The sequence below is a fragment of the Sitophilus oryzae genome, unplaced genomic scaffold (genome assembly GCF_002938485.1).
Source record: "Sitophilus oryzae breed Bouriz unplaced genomic scaffold, Soryzae_2.0 scaffold_1525_pilon_pilon, whole genome shotgun sequence".
NCBI lineage: Eukaryota > Metazoa > Arthropoda > Insecta > Coleoptera > Curculionidae > Sitophilus > Sitophilus oryzae.
In genome coordinates this window covers 74,072-100,561 of record NW_022146198.1, presented here as the reverse complement: position 1 = coordinate 100,561, position 26,490 = coordinate 74,072, and the positions used below count along the sequence as shown (strand labels likewise).

Genomic DNA, 26,490 nt, shown 5'->3' with positions numbered 1-26,490 from the left:
CCACAGTATTTTTGTGATAAATTTGGTTAAAATCGGTTTAGCGGTTTTTGAGTTATCGTGTTACAGACAGACAGACACACAGACACCATGAAAATATTTTGTATTTAGGTCATTTATATGACCCAAATAACTCATTTTGAGTGAAATTAAAAAAAAATTGCCGATCTTAATAGCCTACCATACCTATTGGTATGGTAGTGTGGTAATAATTAAATATACCTACCTACCTATATCCACAAAGTTACGCGGAAGAGTTTTGATTGCATTGGTTTCAACTTCTATGTGAAGGGGGTTAATCTTTTTTTTGTTATATTATATTATTTATAACCACGAAGTTGCACGAAAGAGTTTTGATTGTATTGGTTACAACTTCCATGCGGAGGGTGTTAATCTTTTGTTGTTATATTATATCAAAAAAAGATTAACCCCCTCCGCAAAGAAGTTATATAAAGACTATTTATAACCACAAAGTTGTACGAAAGGGTTTTGATTGCATTGGTTTTAACTTCTTTGCGGAGGGGGTTAATCTTTTTTTGATATAATATAACAACAAAAGATTAACACCCTCCGCATGGAAGTTGTAAGCAATGCAATCAAATCTCTTTCGTGCAACTTCGTGGTTATAAATAGTCAGTTCTCGTTGGTAAAATAGCAATTATGGGAAGCAGCCGTTCTTCTGGCGACTGCCTTTCGTAATCCCAGAATGAGCGAAAAAATCACGCTAAATTTAGGTTTAGCATTGGCAACGTTGCTTTAAATGCCAGAAACACATAACCCAACATTTTCAGATTGTTTACAAATTTATTTTAGCAAATTTTCCTCTATTATGCATAGAATTGGTTAAAAAAGTAACAGAAAATAGCAATAACATCATTGTTTATTGAATACCTAACAAAATATGTGCTAGAAAACCTTAAAAATATGAGAAATTAAGAAAAATTCGATGTTGAGATAATTTTCCGTTTTTCTGAAAAACGGTAAGAGACCGCCAAGAAAAAACTTCAGATTCGTAATCTACGACCTCAAAATAGGGTGTATACCAATTTTGGTGAAAATCTGACGATTTCCAGTTTTCCCAATAATTACCAAAATTTCATAATAATGATTATTTTTTTACAGATGGATGTAAAAATGTAACTTTTATTTTTACTGTTTCAGTGTCCAGAGGGGGGCAAATGCCCCCTCTTGCCCCCCCTGTCCGGCGCCCATGGTTCATATCAACATATTCTCTAAAATGCTTCCCGAGGAAGTAATTTGGTACTACAAAAAAAAATTAAAAACTCATTTTTTTCTAAAATATTCTGTTTTAACTAACTTATATTTTTGTTTAGTTTAAAAAAGTGCGTAGAAAATATTTTTTCATTAAAAATACATCCTTCCAAGAAATAAACATAAAGATTATTATAAAAAAATAAGTCCGACGATATGTTTTTGTGTGTAAAAACACAGTTTTCCTGCAGTTCAAAAAGTGACAGTCCCAACACTGAAGTTCGCATTGTTAGACATTAATGCAATCTAATAAGTGTGTGGCCTTGTAGAATGTAGAATGTTTAGGAGGGGAGTTAATCACCGCGACCTTATAGATCTATTGTGTGTTCCCCTTTCTTGAGTTATAACGAGTTATAACTCATCTTACAGTCTCAGGGCTTTAAGAAAAGCCAGTATCTAAGAGACGGCTCCACAGAGGCCAGCTCTCCATCCTCGACATCAGACGTACCAAGGTTCATGGCACGAATGGTCGTCGTCTCGGCGCACTCAGTGATAAGGTGTTCTGGTGTTTCCCCATTTTTCCCACAAAATCTGCATTCGCCTTTGTTTCTCAGTTTCAGCCTACTGAGGTGTTCGTTGAGGAGACAGTGTCCCGTTAGAAACCCCGTGACAATTCGAAGATTGTTTTCACTTAAATCAAGGAAAACCTTTAATTTTTCTCGGTCATAAGTTCTAAGGAACTTTTTCGAGTGTCTTAGACCGTTGGAGGACACCCATTCCAAGTTACGGATGGAGCCTTCCAGATTCTTCAGTTCCGCTTTCAGTTGGTTCCCGTTTGGAAAACAGAACGGTTCTGGTCCAATTAGTTTAGTGTTCGCTCCTTTTCTAGCTAGATCATTTGCTTTTTCATTGCCTTCTATCCCTTGGTGAGCAGGCACCCAGAGTAGGAGGACTTTATTTTCTTTGCCTAATTTGTTGAGCTTCTCCAGGCATTCTTTGACCAACTTCGAATTGATGGCTACTGAGTTGATCGCGTTAAGTGCTGCTTGACTATCGGATAGGATGGCAATTTCCTGTTTTCGATAGTTCCTATCTAAGATAAATTGTACGCATCTTTCGATAGCGCAAATTTCTGCCTGAAGGATACTGGGGTAGGTGCCCATTGGTTCCGAGTATTCAGTTTTCGGCACAAATACTCCTTGGCCCAAAAAAATTCCTTGAGTGTAAAGGAATATAAAAGACATTTTTTGAGGATTTTTAGTGAGTAACATATTTCACATAGGTTAAAAAAATGAAGATTTTAATTTTCTTTCCTCCGCTAAAAATCGGCTTTTCGTTTAAGAATCATGATCATATTATTTTTTCATGCCTTAGACTTCTAAGAATTAGAAAAAAATCATCATTAATTAATTTTGAATTTTACTATAAAAGGAAAATTGAAAAACAGTTTTTTTTTGAAAATCTCGAAAACCGTTTGAGTTAAAGAGCTAAAAATTTAGGTGAATTATTTTGATTCGACACCAAATCGATCCCCTGAGTGCGAGTCAAAAAATCCGCGGGGCAGATTTTCTGTATTAATCCGGCTATACCCTTTTTTATATTTTAATTAAAAAAAAATGAAAAGTTTGAAAACATCTCTATGTTAACTTATTTCGATGGGGCGTCCGCTCTAAAATAGTTGAAATCGGCGGATTTTTTGCGTGTACGTGTTTAGCGCGTATGTAAAAACCGGAGAAAATCGAATTCGACCTACATTTTATTTTTAACAAGCGTTATCTTCAACATGAGTAACCGTGCATATCCTTTTTAATAATATAATAACTGCTTTACTTTCTAAAACGAGATCTAAAAATATGCGGTCACTGATGAGTCGTCGATAATTAGAAAAAATCACATTAGTGAAGGCTATTATTATAATATTATAAACCTCCTCAGTATTTCCTCTTATTCTATCAATAAAAGATGACAGATACCCGGTAGTGGCAGACTAAGGCCAATAACTTCTAGAAGAATCTAGGAGTTACTGCTAAGAGTTCAAATTTAAACCAAGTTCAAAATTTTAATAGGTTGTTCAATGACTTCTTAGTGATGGGCATTACGATTCTTTTTAGTGAATCGAATCACACGATTCAATTTCTCGTATTGAATCGACTCCTATGATACGTTCATTCTTGTTTCATAAAAACAAGAAACGTAACTGGTACTACCGGCGATAATTTCATTGGACAATTACTTAAAAGGGACAAGAAAAAGAAATATACAGTTCTTTCATTTGTTTTTCAACACTTTATGACACTGGCGTAACTGGTTTGATTATTTTACCCCCAATAATATTAAATTATCAGTCCAATTCATATACAGGGTGTCCCAGGCTGAGCGTGCATTAGAAGTTTCTTTCTAAGAACTACAATATCTAGATCGGAGATTTTTTGCACATCAGTGTTTCACAACGAGATCTATCGATTAAAAATATTTTCAATATGGCGGCACTTCAGGGAATGCCGGAAGTTGACACCACCTTTCTTATTTTAAATGGCTACCCCCATTTTTTATTATATACTTAAATTCTCTGTAAAACTTTGTGAATTTTGATATCAAACACTCTATACCTATAACATCATTAACCGTTTTTGAAAAAAATATATTTAAAATTTTTGGAGGAAAAAACTGCCTGTCAAAAAAATCTGTATAGCCTAAATGGCAAATTTAGTGATTACCACAGCCACTGTGATATAAAGAGAAGACATTTGACTATCTTTTTCAAAAATTAAATTGATCGAATGTTATATAATATTGGCCGTAGCTGTCATAGAATTGAGTGAATAAAAAATTATCATTAATATTTTTTTCAACCCACTTTTTTTATTTCACTAGTGAAAAGGTTTTTTAATTGCCGGCGCCACGCCGTAGAAACGAACGATCGCATTGTGATCCGATTCAATTCTCACGATTCTTTTTTACGGCCCATCGTTCAAATCTTATGGATCCGCGCTGGCCACGATTCAGTTGAACGAACTGTACTGTAAGCAATGAATCAATTCTTACGACACTTTGAACCAACGATCGCATTGTGATCCGATTCAATTCTCACGATTCTTTTTTACGGCCCATCGTTCAAATCTTATGGATCCGCACTGGCCACGATTCAGTTGAACGAACTGTACTGTAAGCAATGAATCAATTCTTACGACTCTTTGAACCAACGATCGCATTGTGATCCGATTCAATTCTCACGATTCTTTTTTACGGCCCATCGTTCAAATCTTATGGATCCGTGCTGGCCACGATTCAGTTGAACGAACCGTACTGTAAGCAATGAATCAATTCTCACGTATCTTTGAAACAACGATCGCATTGTGATCCGATTCAATTCTCACAATTCTTTTTTACGGCTCATCGTTCAAATCTTATGGATCCGTGCTGGCCACGATTCAGTTGAACGAACCGTACTGTAAACAATGAATCAATTCTCACGTATCTTTGAACCAACGATCGCATTGTGATCCGATTCAATTCTCACGATTCTTTTTTACGGCTCATCGTTCAAATCTTATGGATCCGTGCTGGCCACGATTCAGTTGCACGAACCGTACTGTAAGCAATGAATCAATTCTCACGTATCTTTGAACCAACGATCGCATTGTGATCCGATTCAATTCTCATGATTCTTTTTTACGGCTCATCGTTCAAATCTTATGGATCCGTGCTGGCCACGATTCAGTTGCACGAACCGTACTGTAAGCAATGAATCAATTCTCACGTATCTTTGAACCAACGATCGCATTGTGATCCGATTCAATTCTCACGATTCTTTTTACGGCTCATCGTTCAAATCTTATGGATCCGTGCTGGCCACGATTCAGTTGCACGAACCGTACTGTAAGCAATGAATCAATTCTCACGTATCTTTGAACCAACGATCGCATTGTGATCCGATTCAATTCTCACGATTCTTTTTACGGCTCATCGTTCAAATCTTATGGATCCGTGCTGGCCACGATTCAGTTGCACGAACCGTACTGTAAGCAATGAATCAATTCTCACGTATCTTTGAACCAACGATCGCATTGTGATCCGATTCAATTCTCATGATTCTTTTTTACGGCTCATCGTTCAAATCTTATGGATCCGTGCTGGCCACGATTCAGTTGCACGAACCGTACTGTAAGCAATGAATCAATTCTCACGTATCTTTGAACCAACGATCGCATTGTGATCCGATTCAATTCTCACGATTCTTTTTACGGCTCATCGTTCAAATCTTATGGATCCGTGCTGGCCACGATTCAGTTGCACGAACCGTACTGTAAGCAATGAATCAATTCTCACGTATCTTTGAACCAACGATCGCATTGTGATCCGATTCAATTCTCATGATTCTTTTTACGGCTCATCGTTCAAATCTTATGGATCCGTGCTGGCCACGATTCAGTTGCACGAACCGTACTGTAAGCAATGAATCAATTCTCACGTATCTTTGAACCAACGATCGCATTGTGATCCGATTCAATTCTCACGATTCTTTTTTACGGCTCATCGTTCAAATCTTATGGATCCGTGCTGGCCACGATTCAGTTGCACGAACCGTACTGTAAGCAATGAATCAATTCTCAAGTATCTTTGAACCAACGATCGCATTGTGATCCGATTCAATTCTCACGATTCTTTTTTACGGCTCATCGTTCAAATCTTATGGATCCGTGCTGGCCACGATTCAGTTGCACGAACCGTACTGTAAGCAATGAATCAATTCTCACGTATCTTTGAACCAACGATCGCATTGTGATCCGATTCAATTCTCACGATTCTTTTTTACGGCTCATCGTTCAAATCTTATGGATCCGTGCTGGCCACGATTCAGTTGCACGAACCGTACTGTAAGCAATGAATCAATTCTCACGTATCTTTGAACCAACGATCGCATTGTGATCCGATTCAATTCTCATGATTCTTTTTTACGGCCCATCGTTCAAATCTTATAGATCCGTGCTGGCCACGATTCAGTTGAACGAACCGTACTGTAAGCAATGAATCAATTCTCACACTCTTTGAATCAACGATCGCATTGTTATCCGATTCAATTCTCGCGATTCTTTTTCACAGCTCATCGTTCAAATCTTATGGATCCGTGCTGGCCTCGATTCAGTTGAACGAACCGTACTGTAAGCAATGAATCAATTCTCACACTCTTTGAACCAACGATCGCATTGTTATCCGATTCAATTCTCGCGATTCTTTTTCACGGCTCATCGTTCAAATCTTATAGATCCGTGCTGGCCACGATTCAGTTGAACGAACCGTACTGTAAGCAATGAATCAATTCTCACACTCTTTGAACCAACGATCGCATTGTTATCCGACTCAATTCTCGCGATTGTTTTTTACGGCTCATCGTTCAAATCTTATGGATCCGTGCTGGCCACGATTCAGTTGAACGAACCGTATTGCAAGCAATGAATCGAATCTCACGATTCATTTTTAATACTCGTTCATTCTTTGCCCACCTCTACTTGTTATCGTTGAACCTGGTTCAAAAATGATGTATTTAATGTTAATTTAAACTGAACTTTTAATCTTCTTATAATCTTCTTGTGAATGAATCTCATTATCAAGAAGACTATAAGGAGATAAAGTCATAAAGGATATACCGGGTGGTGCATGGTCGTTGGAAACATAGAAAATCCCATGCAAATTTTGAACTGTCCAAATAATGGCGCACCTATTAATTTTACAGCAAAGTTGTAAATCGTTTTTTTTAAGATCTGCATATACTAACCACTAATTTATTTCACTAATTTCGAGGTTCTGACTGAAGCTCAAACCTTTTCTATTTGAAGTAGCCATTTTAAGTAAAATTTACGGTAATTATCTCGAAGGACCGCGTGATAGCCTTGCGTTACCCCATACTCTTGCCACCGCCGCGCCGTCGCGTCATCAGTCAAGGAACTGAGTCAACCATGGCGTACACAGCCTAAGCAGGCACCGCTATAGCACATCCGGTCGCCCGTAATCATTCTATTGTAATTACGCATACCAACAGTTGCCGAACAATACGCAACAGTCATACGATAATAATTACTTTAAAAGTGTCTCTGTGTGAGTGTATGAATGGACGTTGTGAAACCGGTGCTAATACTTAAAAAAACGACTCGTATAGATAAAGAGTGTATATACGAGTTTAACTGTTAAAGTTTTCCAAAAGTCAATATTTCCTCCATTGTTTCTGGTCCCTAGCTCTATAGTTTATAATTATTACAATGTGTAATAAATTTTATTTTTATTAATTATCATTCAATTGACGACCTTAACAGTCTATTACCAACTAATTACGCTGCACTGTTCGGATCGCTCTCAAGGGTCGGGGAAAGCGGGTGTGTGGCCGAAGGAAATATATGTTATATTTCAGAAATCTGCCAAAGGCTTAGCCTGATCCTGTCGTGTTCAGCCATATCCAAAATTCCAAACACACGTGCTGTGATTAAGGCTTGATTAAGGTTTGCAGAGCTTTAGCATTTGCCATAAAACAGAGAGCACTTTGTTACAAAACCATATAAATTATATATCACTGTAATCACAAAACTTCAATCTATTTTAGTATTGTAATGGAATTTTAAATTATGTCTTTATTTTTGAAGAAATTTAATCCAAACAAAAAATATTTTGTTGATGTTTGATCATGTTTGACCAAACTTAAAAATAAAGAAGTTGTCTAAAAATGTGCTACAATACGGATATAGTATAATCCTTTATCTTTAATTTCCTTCTTCATTTGTGTAAAAATACCTAGCCAATTTTACATGAAATGTGAAATGAACTCTTAATAAAGAATGCTAGCCCCGCCAATGCCAACAAAACAGTTAAGTTTATTAAATAGCCAATACTACATACGTATTATAATTTTTTGTAGGTAATTAATGAAAACGCCGCGGATGCCACTGTTGGATTTTGCTCGTGCTGATTCTTGAGTGGCCACATATGTCGTACGCGCATAGATAGTGTTTTAAGTGTCCGCTGTGCGTCCTCGAATGATATTCCATCAGTTTGTGCACCGCTCTTCAGCGGTACGTCAAATTTACGCCCTGATGCCAACATTTACTTAACTTAATGGATTGCTTAACAAAATTTAGCCGCGACTACAAAGTCCGATTGTGTATATTGCAAAGACCGCTTCTGACGTTTGTTGCAAGCAGTGGCGTAGGCACGACTAAATCTCAAAGAAAGCCAATGATTTCTTGTCTTGTCATGTCTCTTGCAGTGATGAGCGAGACTAGTCTTGGTTTTGCAGGTTTGGTCTTGCACAAAAAGCAAAACCAAGCCTAGCATTTGATCTGCAAGACCAAGACCAACAGTGCAAGACCAAGCATTTAGCTAAAAAAGGAGCAAATACTCCATACTAATATTGCCGTTACTCGCTGACGAGTATTTGACACGCATCAGAAGATGGTTAAGCATTATTGTGCGAATACTCCACTAACTGGACCAGAATCGTTCTGCTTCCCAAGTGGAAACTAACTTAAGCAACTCAAGAACCTGGAAGGCTCCATATATAACCTGGAATGGGAATCTGCCAACTGTCTAAGACACTCGAAGAACTTTCTCAGGACTTACGACCGAGAAAAATCAAAGATTTTCCTTGATTTAAGTAAGAACAATCTTCGGATCGTCACGGGATTTTTAAAAGGACACTCAGTTGATTGAAGCTAAGAAACAACAGCGAATGCAGATTCTGTAGGGGAAATGGGAAAACACCAGAACACCTCATCACTGACTGTACCGAGACGATAACCATTCGTGCCATAAAATTTGGTACGACTGATATCGGTGAGCTAACCTCTGTAAATCCGTCTCAGATGCTGGCTTTTGTCAAAGCCCTGAGACTGTATGATGAGTTATAACTCAAAGAAGTACAATCTACAATCTACAAAGATATGAAGTTACGCCACTGGCTGAACGCTTCATCGGTAAGAATAGATCATAATGAGTGTTACGTGTTTAATCTCTTAATGATTAAAAATATTATATTGGAGCCCCGACGCGCTTTTGACGTTTGCGTAATCCTAACGCGTCATCTACGAGATAAGACTAAACTATGTTTACGATCGCTGACGTACACGATTATGAATTGGGCCAAACGGAAGTAGATTTTCAAGGTTAATTTTCGTTTTAACGATTTCTTTGGATTATCGTCGCAATTCTAAACCTTTTCACCGTCGATACCGATATAACAGTCGAATTGAGTGGACGATTTGAATGATTTTTTTCGGAACTTGATGTTATGATGTCTATAGTTTTGCTGACTGCTTGGAGAAAATAGAGAAATTTTTGGGTCTTTAATTTTTAGTCTTTGTATCAAAATAAAAAACGAAAAAAAAAGAAACTATAAAACAATTAATAAATTCAGTTTATGGAGACCAGTGCACGGTTTCAATTAGAGGTGGGCAAAGATTGAAGGCGTCGTTCATTTTAACGAGTATTAAAAATGAGTCATGAGATTTGATTAATTTTTGATTCATTGCTTGCTATCCGGTTCGTTCAATTGAATCGTGGCCAGCATGGATCCATAAGATTTGAACGACGAGCCGTAAAAAAGAATCGTGAATTGAATCGATCACAATGGGATCGTGCGTTCAAAGAGTCGTAAGAATTGATTAATTGCTTACAATATGGTTCGTTCAATTGAATCGTGGCCAGCACAGGTCCATAAGATTTGAACGATGAGCCGTAAAAAAGAATCGTGAGAATTGAATCGGATCACAATGCGATCGTGCGTTCAAAGAGTCGTAAGAATTGTTTCATTGCTTACATTATGGTTCGTTCAATCGAATCGTGGCCAGCACGGATCCATAAGATTTGAACAATGAGCCGTAAAAAAGAATCGTGAGAATTGAATTGGATCACAACGCGATCTTTCGTTTCTAAGCGGCGCGGCGGTAATGTAGGCAAAAATTCAAATGCAGACACCAGTATTTAGACTTGAACAAAAGCCCTAAACAAACATCATGGACATAAAATGACCATAAGAAAGTTATTTACAAGAAAAATACTTATTTATACTGTGCTTAGTATGAGAGTATCTGTAAGGTATTTAATTTTCACGTTAATATTTTTGTTATAATGATATTACCGACTATTAAATGTCGGACTAAAAATGGAAATCGTGCTTTTATGCAACTCCAAATAAATATTGTTGGCCTCTGCTCAATGTTATAAAGACGGCGTCAGCAATGGTTATAAAATGAAGATTGCTGTCATTTTATATGTAAAATTATATGAGGAATGTCATCAATGTTCATTTCCAAGCCAACTGGACGCCATTTTTTTTCGGTCGCGCGGTAATATATAATATTTATTATGATTATTAAATCGGAATTAAAATATGGCTCTAAAAATATTAAATTGGTATTAAGAAGTCTTTAATAAATACCTAGTATATATAAATTGGATTGATAATTTAATATATTATTGGAAAAATAGTCAATCCAATAACGCCAATGTCATAAAGTGTTGAAAAACAAATACAAGAACTGTATATTTCTTTTTCTGGTCCCTTAAATAATTGTCCTATCAAATTATCGCCGGTAGTGCCAGTTACGATTCTTGTTTTTCTGAAACGTAAATTGTGCTGTGGTTCGTTCAAATGAACGAATCGTAGTATTCGATTAAAATATGAGAAAGTGAATCGTGTGATTCAATTCACTAAAAAAGAATTGCAATGCCCTAAAATGGTCCGTAATAGTGACTTACCAAGTCATTATTACGGACCAACAGTCATTCGTAGGACCATGCACTAGTCTCCATAGACTGAATTAGAATAAACGTTCCCTATTAATTTTAATAGTTCGCACTTAACTATTCTTTAATGTTATCATTATGATTTTAGATGACGATATTAACAATCTCTAATACTAGTCCTTACTATTATTACAGTTGGGGGTTTGAACCTTTGGTGTTACAACATCAAAATAAAACACTAAATCACCACAATACACCAAAACACTTTTACTTTTGCACTGGACGCGCATTTCGCTGACCATGTTAGCATTATCCGGAAATGATTAAAACTCAAATCATCTGTGTATTGTGGTGATTTAGTGTTTTATTTTGCTAGTCCTTAGTAACCTTAATAAAAATAATAAAGCACAAAGTGTGATTTTAAATAAATAACGCTCTTATAACGCGTCTCACGTAATAAATAGATGCCTCTTAAGCAGATATCTAAAAAAATTCTGTGGTTAAATATATTTCTGCAATTATTTTCAGTACAAACGTATACGTAAAAACTTGAATCAAAAGTAACACTTCAATTTTCGGTAGGTAACGACTTTGGCCTGTTTGGTTAATAAAAAAAAAACTAAAAAAGTTTTCATTAGTTAAAAGGCGGAAAGTGTTCCGTTTGTTCGGAAATCCGGAATGCTATTTTTTTCTGAATGGGTTTTTAATGACCCACTGACGGATTCGGCTAGTGACGGAAAGACTGCCACATCCGGCTCGCTAGTAATTTGTTCTTTTCTGACAACTTTTACTAATGAGGTATACATCAGTCATATACAGGGTCATTCAAATTCGACCATTGGGATCTCCAAAACTATAGGAGAGACCAGGGCGGTTAAATTAGAGTAAAGTTGTACAGGGTGTCCCATTTTAGTTGAAATCATACGGTGTCTCCGTTATTAGTAAAGATAGAGGGGTGCCGTTTGCACCTACTATACAGGGTGTTTCAAAAAACATGTGCCATCTCTCGTGGGAAGATTCCTCACGTAAAAATAAGATTTATTTTTCATATCAACATGGGTCCGATTCTGCTTTGTCGCTACGAGACAGGATGTTAAATTCTTAATAATCTTTCAATTTATTATAATTTCCTTCCAAGTACTTTTAAAAATTCGAATGAAATTTAGAGAGTAAAAGTTACTATAAGTGCTACATATTTTAATGCCAAAAAAGTGTCAATAAATTCATCTAGGATTCGTTAACGTATTCAATTGTTTTTGGTCGCTTTCTCTTTCACCGGAAATGACTACAACTTTTGATTTTTAAATAGCACCCTCGGTATTTTTTTACTTTATTCGATAGAAAATAATACTCTGAATAGAATGACATATCATATGTCAACTTTTGACATTTCCGCATATGGTTTATTTGAAATAATAACTTGCGGTTCGTAACGAAAATTTGACTCGGAATACCAAGTGTGTGGTATCAAATTACTCGTAAAAAAATACTTTTTCCAAAGGTGCTAATGAGCCACCCTCGTTCCATTTGAAAAAATTTAGATATGATTAAAAATACGATTTGAGGATTTTCTAACTGGCCAGGACAAGACAATAAAAACATTAGACGATCAAATCTATTTTTTCAAGGCTCCTTGATGAAGAATTAATGTTTTTAACATAGCCATGGCACTCTATTCGATAGAAAATGACATTCTGAATAGAACGACATATCATATGTCAACTTTTGATATTCTCGCTTAATAAAAAATCGTATTTTAAAATTCAATCTAGAGTGCCATGGTTATGTTAAAAACATAATTCTTAATCAAGGAGCCTTGAGCCTTGGAAAAATAGATTTGATCGTCTAATGTTTTTAGTATCTTGCCCTGGCCAGTTAGAACATGCTCAAATCGTATTTTTACTCATATCTCAATTTTTTCAAATGGAATGAGGGTGGCTCATTAGCATAATTGGAAAAAGCATTTTTTTACGAATAATTGGATGGTGGATACCACATACTTGGTAGATCAAGTCAAATTTTCGTTACGAACCGCAAGTTATAATTTCAAATAAACCATATGAGAAAATATCAAAAGTTGATTTATGATATGTCATTCTATTCAGAGTGTTATTTTCTATCGAATAAAGTAAAAAAAATACCGAGCGTCCCATTTACAAATCAAAAGTTGCAGTCATTGTCGATAAAACAGGAAGTGACCGAAAACAATTGAATACGCCAATAAATCCTAATTTATGTCATATACTAACATACCAAATCTCGTTTTTTAACTGAAAAAATAAAAAAGTTATAGTGGTGAGCGACTTTTGAGACGCACCCGGTATACGCTAGTTTTTAATCCATCTTACCAGACAGATAAAATGTTATGTGTGGAAGAAACAAAAACAGACGACAATCTTGAGAACTGTCCTCAGTTTTCTAGACGGTCTGACAAGTAAAATGTTATGTGTAGACAATACTTTATGCTACAAACATTTTAGTACGTTTTGGTAGACAAAGAGTAAAACAAATATGCATTAACGTCAATATTATTTATGTAAATAAACTATATTGGACGAAACTTTTCGTATTGTTTGTGTTTGTTAGACAAAGCCTGTGTCAATCTGTCAAGATTGGGTGGCTTTTGTGTTAATTCTCCTTATCGGATGAACCGTCAAATATTTATAGAAACACGCAACGATTGTTGAAATTTATCGCGCAATCGGAACGATTATCTTTAAAATTTTACGTTGTATATTTTTTAGCAATGCGTTAGCGTGCGAATTTTTTCGTTATTTCATCATGATCTTTAAAAATAAGTTAAGTTACTAGCCCAGGTCTGAGAATATACGTCAATTGTTTAACAAATCCTATTGTGACGTATGTCTGAAACAGGGTGGACAATTATGGAAATTTCACGACATACATTGGGTGACAATGTACAGGGTGGGTCAAATTCGACGCTTTTAAAGAGAAACACCCTTTTCTATAGGAGATAGACGAAAACTAATATCGGTGTCTGGAGCTCAATTTTGATCAAACACATGATGGTGAAAACCGCACATCGATATCTCTTACCGTTTCGGAGTTACGGGGTGTTTTTCAAAAATGTGCATTTCTAACAAACCGCTGTAACTTCTTTGCTATGGAAAATTTTCCATTTTTATGAAAACATTTCCAAATCAACTTTTTACGTAGAATTTAATGGTTTAAGTATATTTTTTTCAAAATTAATAATTTAAGAGTTATCAACAGAAAATTTGATTTTTTGTTTGAGACGCTCTGTATATTTTTAATTAAATGAAAACAACTTAAAATTACCTTTTCAAAAATATAGCACACTTGATATTTTGTTATAATCCCCTTCGAAATACAGAATTTTTAAAAGTTCGCCACTTTTAACAAGTAGGCTTTGGACCCTTTATTGATGATCAGCCCCGAATGGAACTAGAAAACATATTTTTCCAGCACGACTAGGCACCGCCTCAGAACGCTGAAGTTATCAGCTAACTTTTGCAGCCAATTTCAACAATACTTGATTAGTTAACTAAAATCCCAGCCGTTGGTTGTCGAGGCCGCCGGACTTAGTGCCTATGGGTTTTTATCTTTGCGAAAGAATAAAGGTCTTTATTTTTAAATTGCCTGTATAATCTAGACAGGAATTAGAAGTACTTAGCGGTTATGCGAGGGTATCTTTCACCCCCATTGAGTTAATAAATTCCGGGAGAAATGTTCAAAAACGGTCTCGTTCGTCTGTTCATAACAGAGGACGGTCGACATGCCGAACATCTGTAGCAAAATCTCATGTTTTGGGTTGCTATTAATTTTTATTGTTACTAGATATAGTTTAAATGTGTTGATGTTATTAAATATAGTTTAAATTATTATAAAATTCTAAATTTCTCATTGCAAATATTATTTTCGTTTTAATTGCTGCTCACAGCTACAATTTTTTTGCATTACAGCCGGCACGGTTCAAAGCCTACTTATTCAAAGTGGGCGAATTTTTAAAAACTCTATATCTCAAAGAGGAATCGAGCAAAATGTCAAGTATGTTATATTTTTGGAAAGATAATTTTAAATTCTTGTCAATGAATTAAAAATATACAGGGTGTCCCATATAAAAAATCAAATTTTCTTCTGATAATTCTTAAATTATTAATTAAAAAAAAATATACTTAAACCATTAAATTCTACGTAAAAAGATGCCTTGGAAATATTTTCATAAAAATACAAAATTTTCCATAGCAAAAAAGTTACAGCGATTTGTTAAAAATGCACATTTTTGAAAAACACCCCGTAACTCATAAACGGTAACAGATATCGACGTGCGGTTTTCACCATCATGTTTTTGATAAAAATTGAGCTCCAAACACCGATATTAGTTTTCGTCTATCTCCTATAGAAACGGGAGTTTCCCTTTAAAAGCGTCTAATTTGACCCACCCTGTACACTGTTACACATAACGATATAAATCAGTCTTACCTCTTGACTTAAAACGTATCAAATAAAACCTTGTGTCTGTTCAACGAAGATTCGGACAGAAGATATCCAAAAAATTAGGGAAAATTTAATATATATATTCCAGGGTTGTCGCAACTAACGTCGCATCCCCACGCCTAACCGCCACCTGTTACGATCAAGAACATCTTCCTCTTCCAAGTTACGGTCCTCCATTGCCCATCTGATGGCCTCATTCCAGGATCTTCTAGGCCGTCCTCTTTTTCTTTTTCCAGGAGTTGACCAGCTGTAGATACGGTAGGGCCATCTTTGGTGTTCCATGCGTAGCAAGTGTCCAAACCACTTAAGGCCCCTCTGTTCGACTCTATCCACTATTGTCTGTGTGGCATCCATTTTGGCTCTGATTTCCACATTCCTAACTCTGTCCAGTTTAGATACTCTCGCACTGCGTCTCAAATAGTACATTTCGAGTGCATTCAAAGCTCGCTTTTGTTCAGCTTTCAAGGTCCAAACTTCACACCCATAAGTTACTACGGACTCCACTAGGGCTCTTCCAATATGTACTTTTGTGTTTGGTCTTATGTTTTTGTCCCACCAGATGCCATTCAGTGCTCCTATAATCTTCCGCCCTTGTTCTATTCTAGCAGATACTTCTGTTTTGTCCAGTCCCTTTCTGGTTCAAATATTTAAACCATTCAACCTGTCTGAGCTTTGCATTGTCAGTAAGAAAAATGTCAAATTTATCATCTGAATTGGTCACTAGGTATTCCGTTTTATCAATGTTCACAGTAAGGCCCCATTCCGTGTATGCCGAATTTAACCTGTTCATCATGAATTCAAGGTCGTAAGCATCTTGAGCTATGACCACCTGATCATTGGCAAAATTCAATGTAACCAAACAGTCATCTCCTACAGGGACGCCCATTCCCCCACACCTCTTCTTCCAGTCCCTAAGAACCACTTCCAAATACAGATTAAATAAAAGTGGCAACAGAGGACATCCCTGTCGTAGGCCTTTAGTTGTAAAAATTACCTCAGACAGTTTGTTACCGCTCTTAACACGAGCTGTGTTGTTGTTGTACAGCACCTTAATTAAATTTATGAGACATTCATCCACATCAAGTTGTTCCAGTATGTACCAAAGTTTAACTGTGGGGATGGAGTCGTAAGCTTTTTGAAGGTCTACAAAAGCTAGATGTGTATCTCCTTCACGTGAATTCCGTTTTTCTATCAGTTGTTGGATAGTAAATAGATTATCTATACATGAACGCCCTGCAGTAAATCCACTCTGCTCTTCACTGATTTTGTTGTAAGTAGATATTTCTAACTTATTCCTAATTATTTTTGTAAAAAGTCTTCTGCAGTTGCAATTCACACTAAGACCTCTGTAGTTATTCGGGTCTTTTCTGTTCCCTTTTTTATATATAGTAGTGATATAGGCTAACTTCCATTTATTAGGTATTTTATTCCGATCTACACACATATGCATTAGAAAAATCAGGAAAATTTAATTTTCCTGTTAAATAAAATGACAGACACAACAGTCACTGTCAGGGATCCTCCCACTGGACATACTATAGATGAAAAAAACAAACGATTTACATGTTTTTCTGTCCCGATATACCACCCCCTTATAATAATTGTATTTTTTTTGTTTTACTCAATTGACAAGGTCTCGATTTTACAATACAGAAATTTACGCAAACTCATCCTGAAACTTTTTAAACAAGCTGTAAGAATTCATTAGAACAGGTAACTAGAAATGATTAATAGTATTTTTTGTCTCTATTATTTCATTGTCAGAATGACTATAATAGTTGTATGGTTGTATCAATTTTTTTCGGATGCAAGTTCATCTACCAATTTTAAAATTGAAAATAATTGTTGTTTGTATTCGAATTCTAAATTTAGATTTTGTTATAGAAATATTGTGTAAAAATATGCTTATCATCATTGTTTAAAGTTAAGTTATGATCTAACAATAAAGTTTAGCGTCTCCGCTATTTAAAGCTCGGTTCAGACATACATATTAGTCCAGGAGGCCAGGATTTTTTTGTACTTATTTTCCCAGTGGGTGAATATATGTATAATAGTTTGTTCGGATGGGGTGACATTAATTGACAATTTGTGAATCTGGCTAAAATTTTCGGATGTTTTCTAATAAAAATAAAAAAAATTGGCGCCGGGAGGCACGAATAGCCGCTAGGGTATTCAATCCCGGACAATTTTATGTTGTCGGGATCCCGGGATTGTTAACCCCGAATCTCGGGATTCCGGGATTCAATCCCGGGATTTCAGTAATAATGTTACCAATGTTACTTTCAAAGAGCATTTTATTAAAATTAACGTTAATTAGTTAAAACAAAAACAAAGTCTTTGGAACACAAAAATAAGTAAATATTCTTCTTAAATAACATTAAACAAAAATTAAAAACCTCAAACAAAACAAAAAACAAACTGGATTGATAATATTATTCCATATTTTTAAAAAAATAGCGCAAAAATATAATATTGTCTATTGTGTCATCTCCCATAGCAGAACGAAATTTTGTAAGTGTCAAGCCTGCTGACGAAAAACACCTTTCCGATTCTACACTTCTAGGTGGTATTGTACTTAAAAAATCAAAAGCTAGTTGTAAGTTTGTTCCACGTTGTCCACTCTTCTGGAACGTATCCATTTCATTTTTTATTTGGGCTTCCAAGTTTTCAGTTTTTGTTACTGGTGGCACTGTCATTCGATTTGACATTTTTTTGGTTAACGCTTCATCTAGCCCCTCCGAAAATGACAGGTCATCATTTAAGGCCTGGTACCTGTTCTGAATAGTAGCAACTGGCAAATCTTCATCCGATTTCGAACTATCTGAAGAATCTAATATGATTTTACTTGTTATATCTAGTCGTTTTAATAGGTTTGCTACTTCTTGTTTCAAAAGTTTTTTATTATTCCGGGAATCACCGACGGACGTATCACTTGTCGGCGGCGCGCGGCGGCGGCGCTATAAGGAATTCAACTAAAAGAAAATTTTTGCATATACAACCTTAAAACTAGCGTTTTACTATATTATATAAAATCCCGGGATCTATGATTATTTTCCCGGGATTGAAAAAATCCGATAAAAAATGTCGGGATCCCGGAATCCCGGGATCCCGAAATCCCGGGATTGAATCCCCTAATAGCCGCCCATACTAAAATATGTTAATACAAAGTTTGTAGGCAGTTCATTTAGTTTCAAAGTAAAGGAATTTTTCCAATTTTGGTCCGCAGTTATTTCCCCTATTCGCCACCTGTGGTCGCGTCCGATCGGAGTTTGGAGTTCTCCAAAGGGACTTTCTCAAAAACGGATTACGGAAACACGGAATATCTCAAAAACTGCGACTTTGACTGATTTTGATGTTATTACAAATTTTGTTGCAAATAGTAGAGTTACGATTTTTTAAAATTTTTAACCCCCTCCCATACACCCTTACCAACCCCCCCCCCCAAAAAAAAGAACTAATGGCCAGATTCTCGGGTGCCACAGTATTTTTGTGCCAAATTTGGTTAATATCGGTTTAGCGGTTTTTGAGTTATCGTATTACAGACGGACAGACACCATGAAAATATTTTGTATTTAGGTCATTTATAACCCAAATAACTAATTCAATTTAGATTAAAAGTGAAATTAAAAAAAACTTTTTTTTGCCGATCTTAATCAGGGGCGTAGATAGGTGTATGCTATGGGGGTGGTACTATGATTAAGTCGCAAAAAAATCACCGTCGGAATTTTTTTGTCGAATTAAAACGACGGCGATTTTTTTGTCTTCAAAAAGATATAAAAACATAACACAAAAATTAAAATATAGATTTGTAAATAACATAAACAAAAATGAAACAACGACGTTTATTAGTTAATTTTCTATAAACTATAAATAAAAAACTCTAAACTATCAAAAAAAAACTATAAAAACTATAAACTATAAATAAAACTACAAAACAAAATCAAGTTTTCTAGTGCGCTGTTTGGAAAACCTATCAATAAAAGCATCAACATTTTTTTCAATATCTTTATGGATATTGATTAGAGTTAACCCCACTAATCTGTCCTGGCCAATAAGAACACTTTGTGTGCTTTTAATTAGGTCGAACATATTCTAAACGATAAATCAACAAAATTAAAAGCATACAAAGTGTTCTTATATGTCGGATATTAATTAAAAAAAAACCTTTCATAGTCAATGACTATTTCAATTCTCGTATCTCGTCAAGCGTCAGGGGGGGAGGGTACTGTCCCCCAGTACCCCCCCCCCCCTTATCTACGCCCTTGATCTTAATAGCCTACTACCTTGACGAAGACTTTTGGATGAAAAAAGATAGACAAAATGTGGACCAGAAGAACAAACGAAGATATAAAGCAACTATATTGTGCGCCGTCTATATAACGGGAGTAGCAAGAGCACAAAGACTGAGATGGCTGGCACATATGGAAAGAATGGTTGAAACAAGAGTTACTAAAATGATCATGAGACGTGAAATAGGTGAAAAGAGAAGGAGGGGTAGACCGGGAACCAGAGAGAAAAGAGACGTTGAGAGGACTTGAGAAGGGGGGGATAAAAGTTAATAGGTGGAGAATAAAGGCGAAAGACAGAAAACTAATCAAGCCATGACTCTTTTAGGTTTTTAGAGCTATTTTTTGTATATATTAAAATAATTACTATAGCTAATCTGTGACAGTAGTAAATTAGAATTCAGAAACGCACTAACGACGTATCTGTCACTGCTTTCTTAACGACGTACATACTTCATAATTAAGTCATTACTTTAGATAATAGTGTAAGATTCCAACAGACATTATGACTGCAACAAAGAGAAAAACTCACGTAGTTACGCTCAGAAAAATTAGTAAATCTAGAGCAGATTTAGAATACTTGATTTTGTATTATCTAGTTATTATTTATAATACACACTGGTTAAAACTAGAAAATGTTCTATAATTCGTAAATTAATAAAATAGTTTAGTCTAATCTACCAACGGTATTTTTTAATATCTCCTTTACAGTGAGTTGTTGGATCCCTCTTCATTTACTTAGTTCTCTGAGTAGCTACGATTAGCCATAACCTAATGGCGGCAGCAGTCGTGTTTTCTTCTCGATGAGAACGCTTTAAATTGTCCATTAATTTGGTTAAGCACCTGTAAAACATCTCGTTTTTTTTTTCTTTTCCGAAAATTGACTTAGGTACCTTATTGTCAATGGCGTAGTTATGATGGGGTAGACTGGAATCGCTTGCTTTAGTAATCCTAACCGTAGTATGCTCATTAGCGTAACTAGAAATTTATCCTGGGGTGGGCCTGGGGGGGGAGGGGGTCGGGGAGGAGCCCAGGAGGGGCCTAGGGCTTTTGTTTTTTTAAAAATGAAAAATAACTTTAAAAAACACATTTTTTGAATAAAACGTTTACATGAATTTCTCTATCAATAAATTTAATAGACTTGGTTATCAAACCGTGATCCCGTAGATTACTTAAATACCTACATATTTTCTAAAAAAACAAAAATTAACACATTTTTTGAAGACAACAAAATGTTAACTAAACAAAACTAGAAAACGTCATTTTTACTGGATCACAAGCAAATAAAAATTAATACGTAGGCAAGTCATAATTCAGGATTTCTCTGGGGGGTGCCCAGAAGTACCAGGGGGGGGGGCGGCACCCCCCGGCTCAACGGCAAAAGCCAATTTTGTGGGAAAAATGGGGAAACACCTCTCATCATTGAATGTGCCGAGACGACAGCCATTCCTGCAATAAACTTTGGTGGACATCGGAGATGGAAAACTAACCTGTAACAGTCTCAAATACTGACTTTTGTCAAAATCCTGAGACTGTATGATGAGTTATAACTCAAGAAAGGGGGACACAATAGATCTATAAGGTCGCGGTGATTTACAGTTTACATCTACCATCATTAAATTAATGAGATGCGTATACATAAGATCTACACAAAATTTAAATTCTTTTATATTCCCTACAGTTAATTTTTCTATTGTATGAGATCTTAGTCTCATACCAGGCTTTTTGTTTGAAGTTCTCACATATTTTTTTACAACGAATTCAAGCAAATATTTTTAATATACATTGGTTTTATATTAGATTTTCTTTTTGTTCCTTACTGAAAAAAAATCAAGTTACGCCCTTGTTTGCTGGGCAAGTTCAATTCCGAGGCATCCGTGACTCGTTCGGTTACTTTTGCTTGCTACATTGTAAGTTTACCAGAACGTGTATTTTATTTTCTTGAGACATGTTATTAATGATGCGTAAAATTGCAATAAATAATGCAATTAAAGCGAAACCGAACAGCAAAAATCAGTTTTCTTTACCAAAAAACTGAAAACCGTAAATTCTTCTTCTCGGAACTATGATGCTGGAGAAATCGGCACCTTCAAGAACTAATAAGTATAAAATGGTTAGAAATTTTTCAATTTTCATCGTCAAGCCCCGTCTACACATCACGTTTTAACTGTCAGTTATAACGTAAAGTTGTCTAGAGAACTGACGACAGATCATCTTCAGCAGTTTTATCTCTCTGTCAGGTAAAACTGATTAAAGACTAGCGTATGCACTGGAAGATTTACCTGCGATTTTTATCTATGTTGGCAATTTTGAATGAAGGACAAATCTTGAGGACAAACATGGCACTCTCCGTCATAATGACATACGTCTTATGAAAGTCCGTCATAATGACGGACGAATGAGTCTTAACAATACACCCGAGAAGAAAAGGCTCGATCGCTTACGCGTTTAACGTGGGTGACAACTGACAACGTCAGAAGGCGATGGGCGGAATTATTCTATTATAAATATCGTTAATTGCTATGGAATCACATTTTTTTACGGAAGCGCATATTTTGAGTATTGGCATGGCAATCTACGGTAGGGGGTAAGTTTCCAGTGAATGAGACCACTATAGAACTAACATAAAACAAAAGAAACAATCAAGCGATCGCGTCATCCAAATTGACAATGGCGGCTCGTGAGTTCTGAACAAAAAAAACATAGTTTATCCTTCTAGTTTTCATGCTAGAAATACCAAACCAAGCCAAACACTATCATCATGCACTCAATTATCTAGTTATTTCTTTCGCTTTAGCTTGGCGGTTTGGCAGGCAAGCGCACCTGTGCCCTTAGATTAGATTCTTCGAAGTGGCTATCCACTGCGACCTTTGCAGATCTATTGTGGTCTTCTTCTGATCCTTAGGTTACATTCTCTAGTCTTATCGTTTTCAAAAAGTCTAGCAACTTGGTGACTGAACCTTCCATATAGATCTCTGCCAATAGCCTATCACTGCCCAGTACACCGACGTAAAATATGTTCTGTCGTTTCTTCTTCAGATTGACAGAACTTACACATGCCTTACAACGCCCTGATAGTAGACCCACTACACTTTTGACTATGTTTCTGTCTTTGCTTATCGTGCGTGAATTTTGGCGAATGTTCTACTATGAACTTTTTCGCCTGTTTCTGCCCTTGTGAATTTCTCTACCATTCTAGAGATTTGTTTCGTGACTTCTTTCGCAACGCCAAAGAAGGGTTCTGGGCCTATAAATGGCGTTGATGAGCCATGATTGGCTATTTCATCTTTCGTTACCCTTGTGACCCTCGGCTAACGTAAAATTGCTACACTCACCCATTGTATTTGCAGCACACACTCAACCCCACACTAGTCTAGAATTGACGTCCGTGAAAAAAGAAGGCCCTCAAACGTAGTGATGTTGGTAGCGAATATTTCCATTCGAATTTTGCAGGAAATTTCAGAAATTTCCGAAATATTCGGTCCCAAAATCGCGAATATTCGCAAAAATCCGAATTTTGCAAGAAATTTCTTTTCAAAATTCAAGACATTGAGCAAAAATTTAACGAAAGTGTATCAAGTATGCCTATTGTTAAATCGTATGACTCTTAAAATAATGCATTTTGCCGCGAATCTCTTGGCCCCCTCTGTTTCCTGGGAGAGCACCTTAACAATGAAGAACACATAGCCGCTATGGAATTTATCAACAATATCACCAAGAAACATCCTCAGTTTGTCAATAATAAAGAAGCCATTTTACAGATGTAACAAATTATTGCGCCAAATCGGGTTTATGGGCTCTCGACTACGTTTGGATGTCAGTTAAAAATGTAGACTGTCTAAGTTGGTGGCAAGCAATATGTAATAATACTCAATTGAAATATTTAGCTGTTGCTCTGCTGTCTTTACCAACGTCATCTGCAGCCACTGAGAGAACTTTCAGTACTTACAGTTTTATCCATACTAAAAAAGGAATCACTTAACTGCACAAAGAGCCGGCAAAATAATGTTCGTAGCTCATAACAATAAATTATTACTACAAAAACAAAAAGTGGATATGGAACATGATATGCAACAACATAAAACTCCTCCAGAACTACTAGAACCCGTAGAGGTAGAGGTCCATCCTTCAGAATCAGAACCAGATGATACATCAAATATACCTGATTTGGAAATAAAAACCGACGAAGACAGTACTACTAATACTACACTACTACTACTATAATACCCTATGAAGATGGGACCAGCTCGGCGCCTGAAAAGTATTCCGGAATAGAATAATTCAGTTATTTGTGTTTTACGTTTTTTAAATTTATATTTCGTGCTTTTTTGTTTTTTTTTAAGTTCACAGTCATAGTTCATGGTTATGCACAAAGTACAAATGTTACCAAATAATTTTTGTTATATGTTATGTTTATGAGTTTTAGGAGTTATCTATTGTTTATTAAATATATAACAACTAATATTATGTTTATTGTTTTTTTTCACTTACATGTTGGTATCAAATGTCTATCTAATTTATTCATTGTATCAACAAAAAATATGTAAAATTGTAAAATTTCCTAAAATTTCATAAATTTCCGAAAGTTTCGAAAATTTCCTGCAACAATCAAAAGTTTCCGAAATATTAACATCACTACTCAAACGATATTGTGTTCTTTAACCCTTGTACCCTTTATGACCAGCCACCACTGCAAATTGGCAACACCGGCCATCTATATCCGGTCATTATCACTCCTGCACAACCCCCCGTTTTTCTCCAGACTCGCGGAAAGTCCGAGACAACCAAGTCCCATACGATCCTGCGAGGAGAGCGCCCATCAGTCGAGACCTGCTGCAATTCTCCGATCCATACTGCGGCAGCAGGAGCAGCCAGCGGCAGCGCGTTGGAAAAGGACACCGAACGACCAACGAAACGTCGGTTCACGTCGCGGTCATTATGTTAGGTTAAGGACCCAGACAGTCCGCGTTACACAGCACCGCCGGCGTGCTCGCCAGCATTCGTTCGAGTTCGGTGGGCGGCGCGTTCCTATTGGTCCTTTGCGCCGCGGATATCTGGCGCGGCTCCGCTTCGCGACTTCGATCATTTCTTTCGGAGTTCGCGGCGCGCCAGCAGGAATTAGTTTCGCCGCTACCCTCGTCACGGAAAGTCGTGATATATCCGGCAACGTCCCTTCTCTGTCAAATACGCACCACCGACTATTGTAATTGAGGGAGAATAATTCGGGATAGGAGCGGGAATCGTCGCAGTGCTTAGTGTGTCCTCCGAAAAGGAAGAGTGAATGGTGCCCCCTTCGGTAGTGCTAATTTCTTTCGTCGCCGGCGAATGACGGAACAGCCTTGTCCTAAAAAGCAAGGCGGTCATGACTACGCCGCCTGCTTTTTTTCGCCGGTTTTTGTCGGTCGATTCTGCTTGGTAACAGGCGATTTTTGCGGCGCGAGCTACGTGTGGGATAAGGTGTCCCGTGCTGTGCTCAGATCAATTTTTATCACAATCGGGTCACACATACATGCCGGTCGTTGGCTGAAAGTTCCAGACGCTGACGTCACGCCGTGCCGTAACCTTGGATCGCTCCCCTTTTTTGCCACGTTTTGCTCGATAGATCTTTTTCCTTGGAGGAACGGTTTTTCAGAAACTTTTTTCAGCCGGAGATTATTCAGGGTCGACTTGTTTGACTTTACTGCCGTCTAGACTGTTGCTCAAGGCGATTTAGCGTAACCATGAGATAATTGATTAATTTTTTTAATATTCTCTTCACATTTTTCAACAAATGATCGAAAAAAAGGAGATTATTGTCTTGAATGTTCTTTTGGTATCTTTCACCATATTCAACATATATGGCCAAAAAATAATCTAACTAAATTAGAAATACCTATACATCTATTCTACTCAAAAAACTCATTATTCAGAATATGGAAATCTTAATCTTCTAAAATACTTAATTATCCTAAAATAAAAAAATACCTACATCACATTACCTATTAAATGACATACTAGTATTGTCTGCATCATTGAGACTAACGGATTTTCATGGATCTTAATCTGAATCAGTGATATTTCGATATATTCGTGTATCTACAGATCTAATTTATTATAGCACAATGTCCTAATAATATCATATGTCTGAAGCCGACCCTGTCAATTTAAAAACTCTAATTAGTATTAGAATCTTAAGTTTCCAACTTTTTAACTGACACTCATGTCAATATATTCCGAATATAAATTACTTACCTAAGAATTCTAGCTTTCTGATAATATTTCTTGTTCTATATCAAATGATGTTCTGTTACTCCTGATGATCGTAGTATAAAATCTATTAAAGCCGGTCCTGTTCAGATAATTCCACCAATTGACGAGTCGAGGCCGCGAAATAGATACCGCACCGGATTTATCGGGATTTAAATTAAATTAGGTTAACTTTTTGCCGCACACTCCTGTCCTAACTGGAACAAATGAAAAATCTCTTTGAACGAACGAAAATATGGGATAGGAAAAGTTTCAGTTTGTTGTGCAACGCTGTGCAACACCGTCGTCGGAACTTGCTTGTAACTACATAACCTAAAAATCAAACGGTAAATTTCGCTAGTATTTCTGCGCGTTTGACTGACTGATTGAGGCCGGTGAGAAAAAAATTAAAACTCTTTAGAAACCGTCGAGGCTACATTGAAAAATGGGTGATTGTAAGTGGAGCAATGATGATTTGCACATTTTCTGCATTTGCTGGAACCATTTGATCGAGTAGATAGTTTATTCTAGGTAAGTACTAAGTTAATTTTTTTATTGA

At 36.4% G+C, this 26,490-nt stretch overlaps 2 protein-coding genes across 2 annotated transcripts in view; both read right to left on the bottom strand.

Moving 5' to 3' along the window:
• The window catches only part of LOC115878775 (ubiquitin-like-conjugating enzyme ATG10), a 90,832-nt gene extending 64,574 nt beyond the window's left edge, over positions 1–26,258 (bottom strand). Inside the window, exon 1 of the mRNA XM_030895373.1 lies at positions 25,938–26,258. The gene's annotated coding sequence lies outside the window, so the exon portion shown is untranslated. The remainder of the gene's footprint in view (positions 1–25,937) is intronic.
• On the bottom strand, positions 15,520–15,846 carry LOC115878795. Its single transcript, XM_030895401.1, has one exon. It carries the CDS (start codon positions 15,844–15,846, stop codon positions 15,520–15,522), a length of 327 nt encoding a protein of 108 aa, XP_030751261.1.
• Positions 26,259–26,490: the final 232 nt, after the last annotated feature.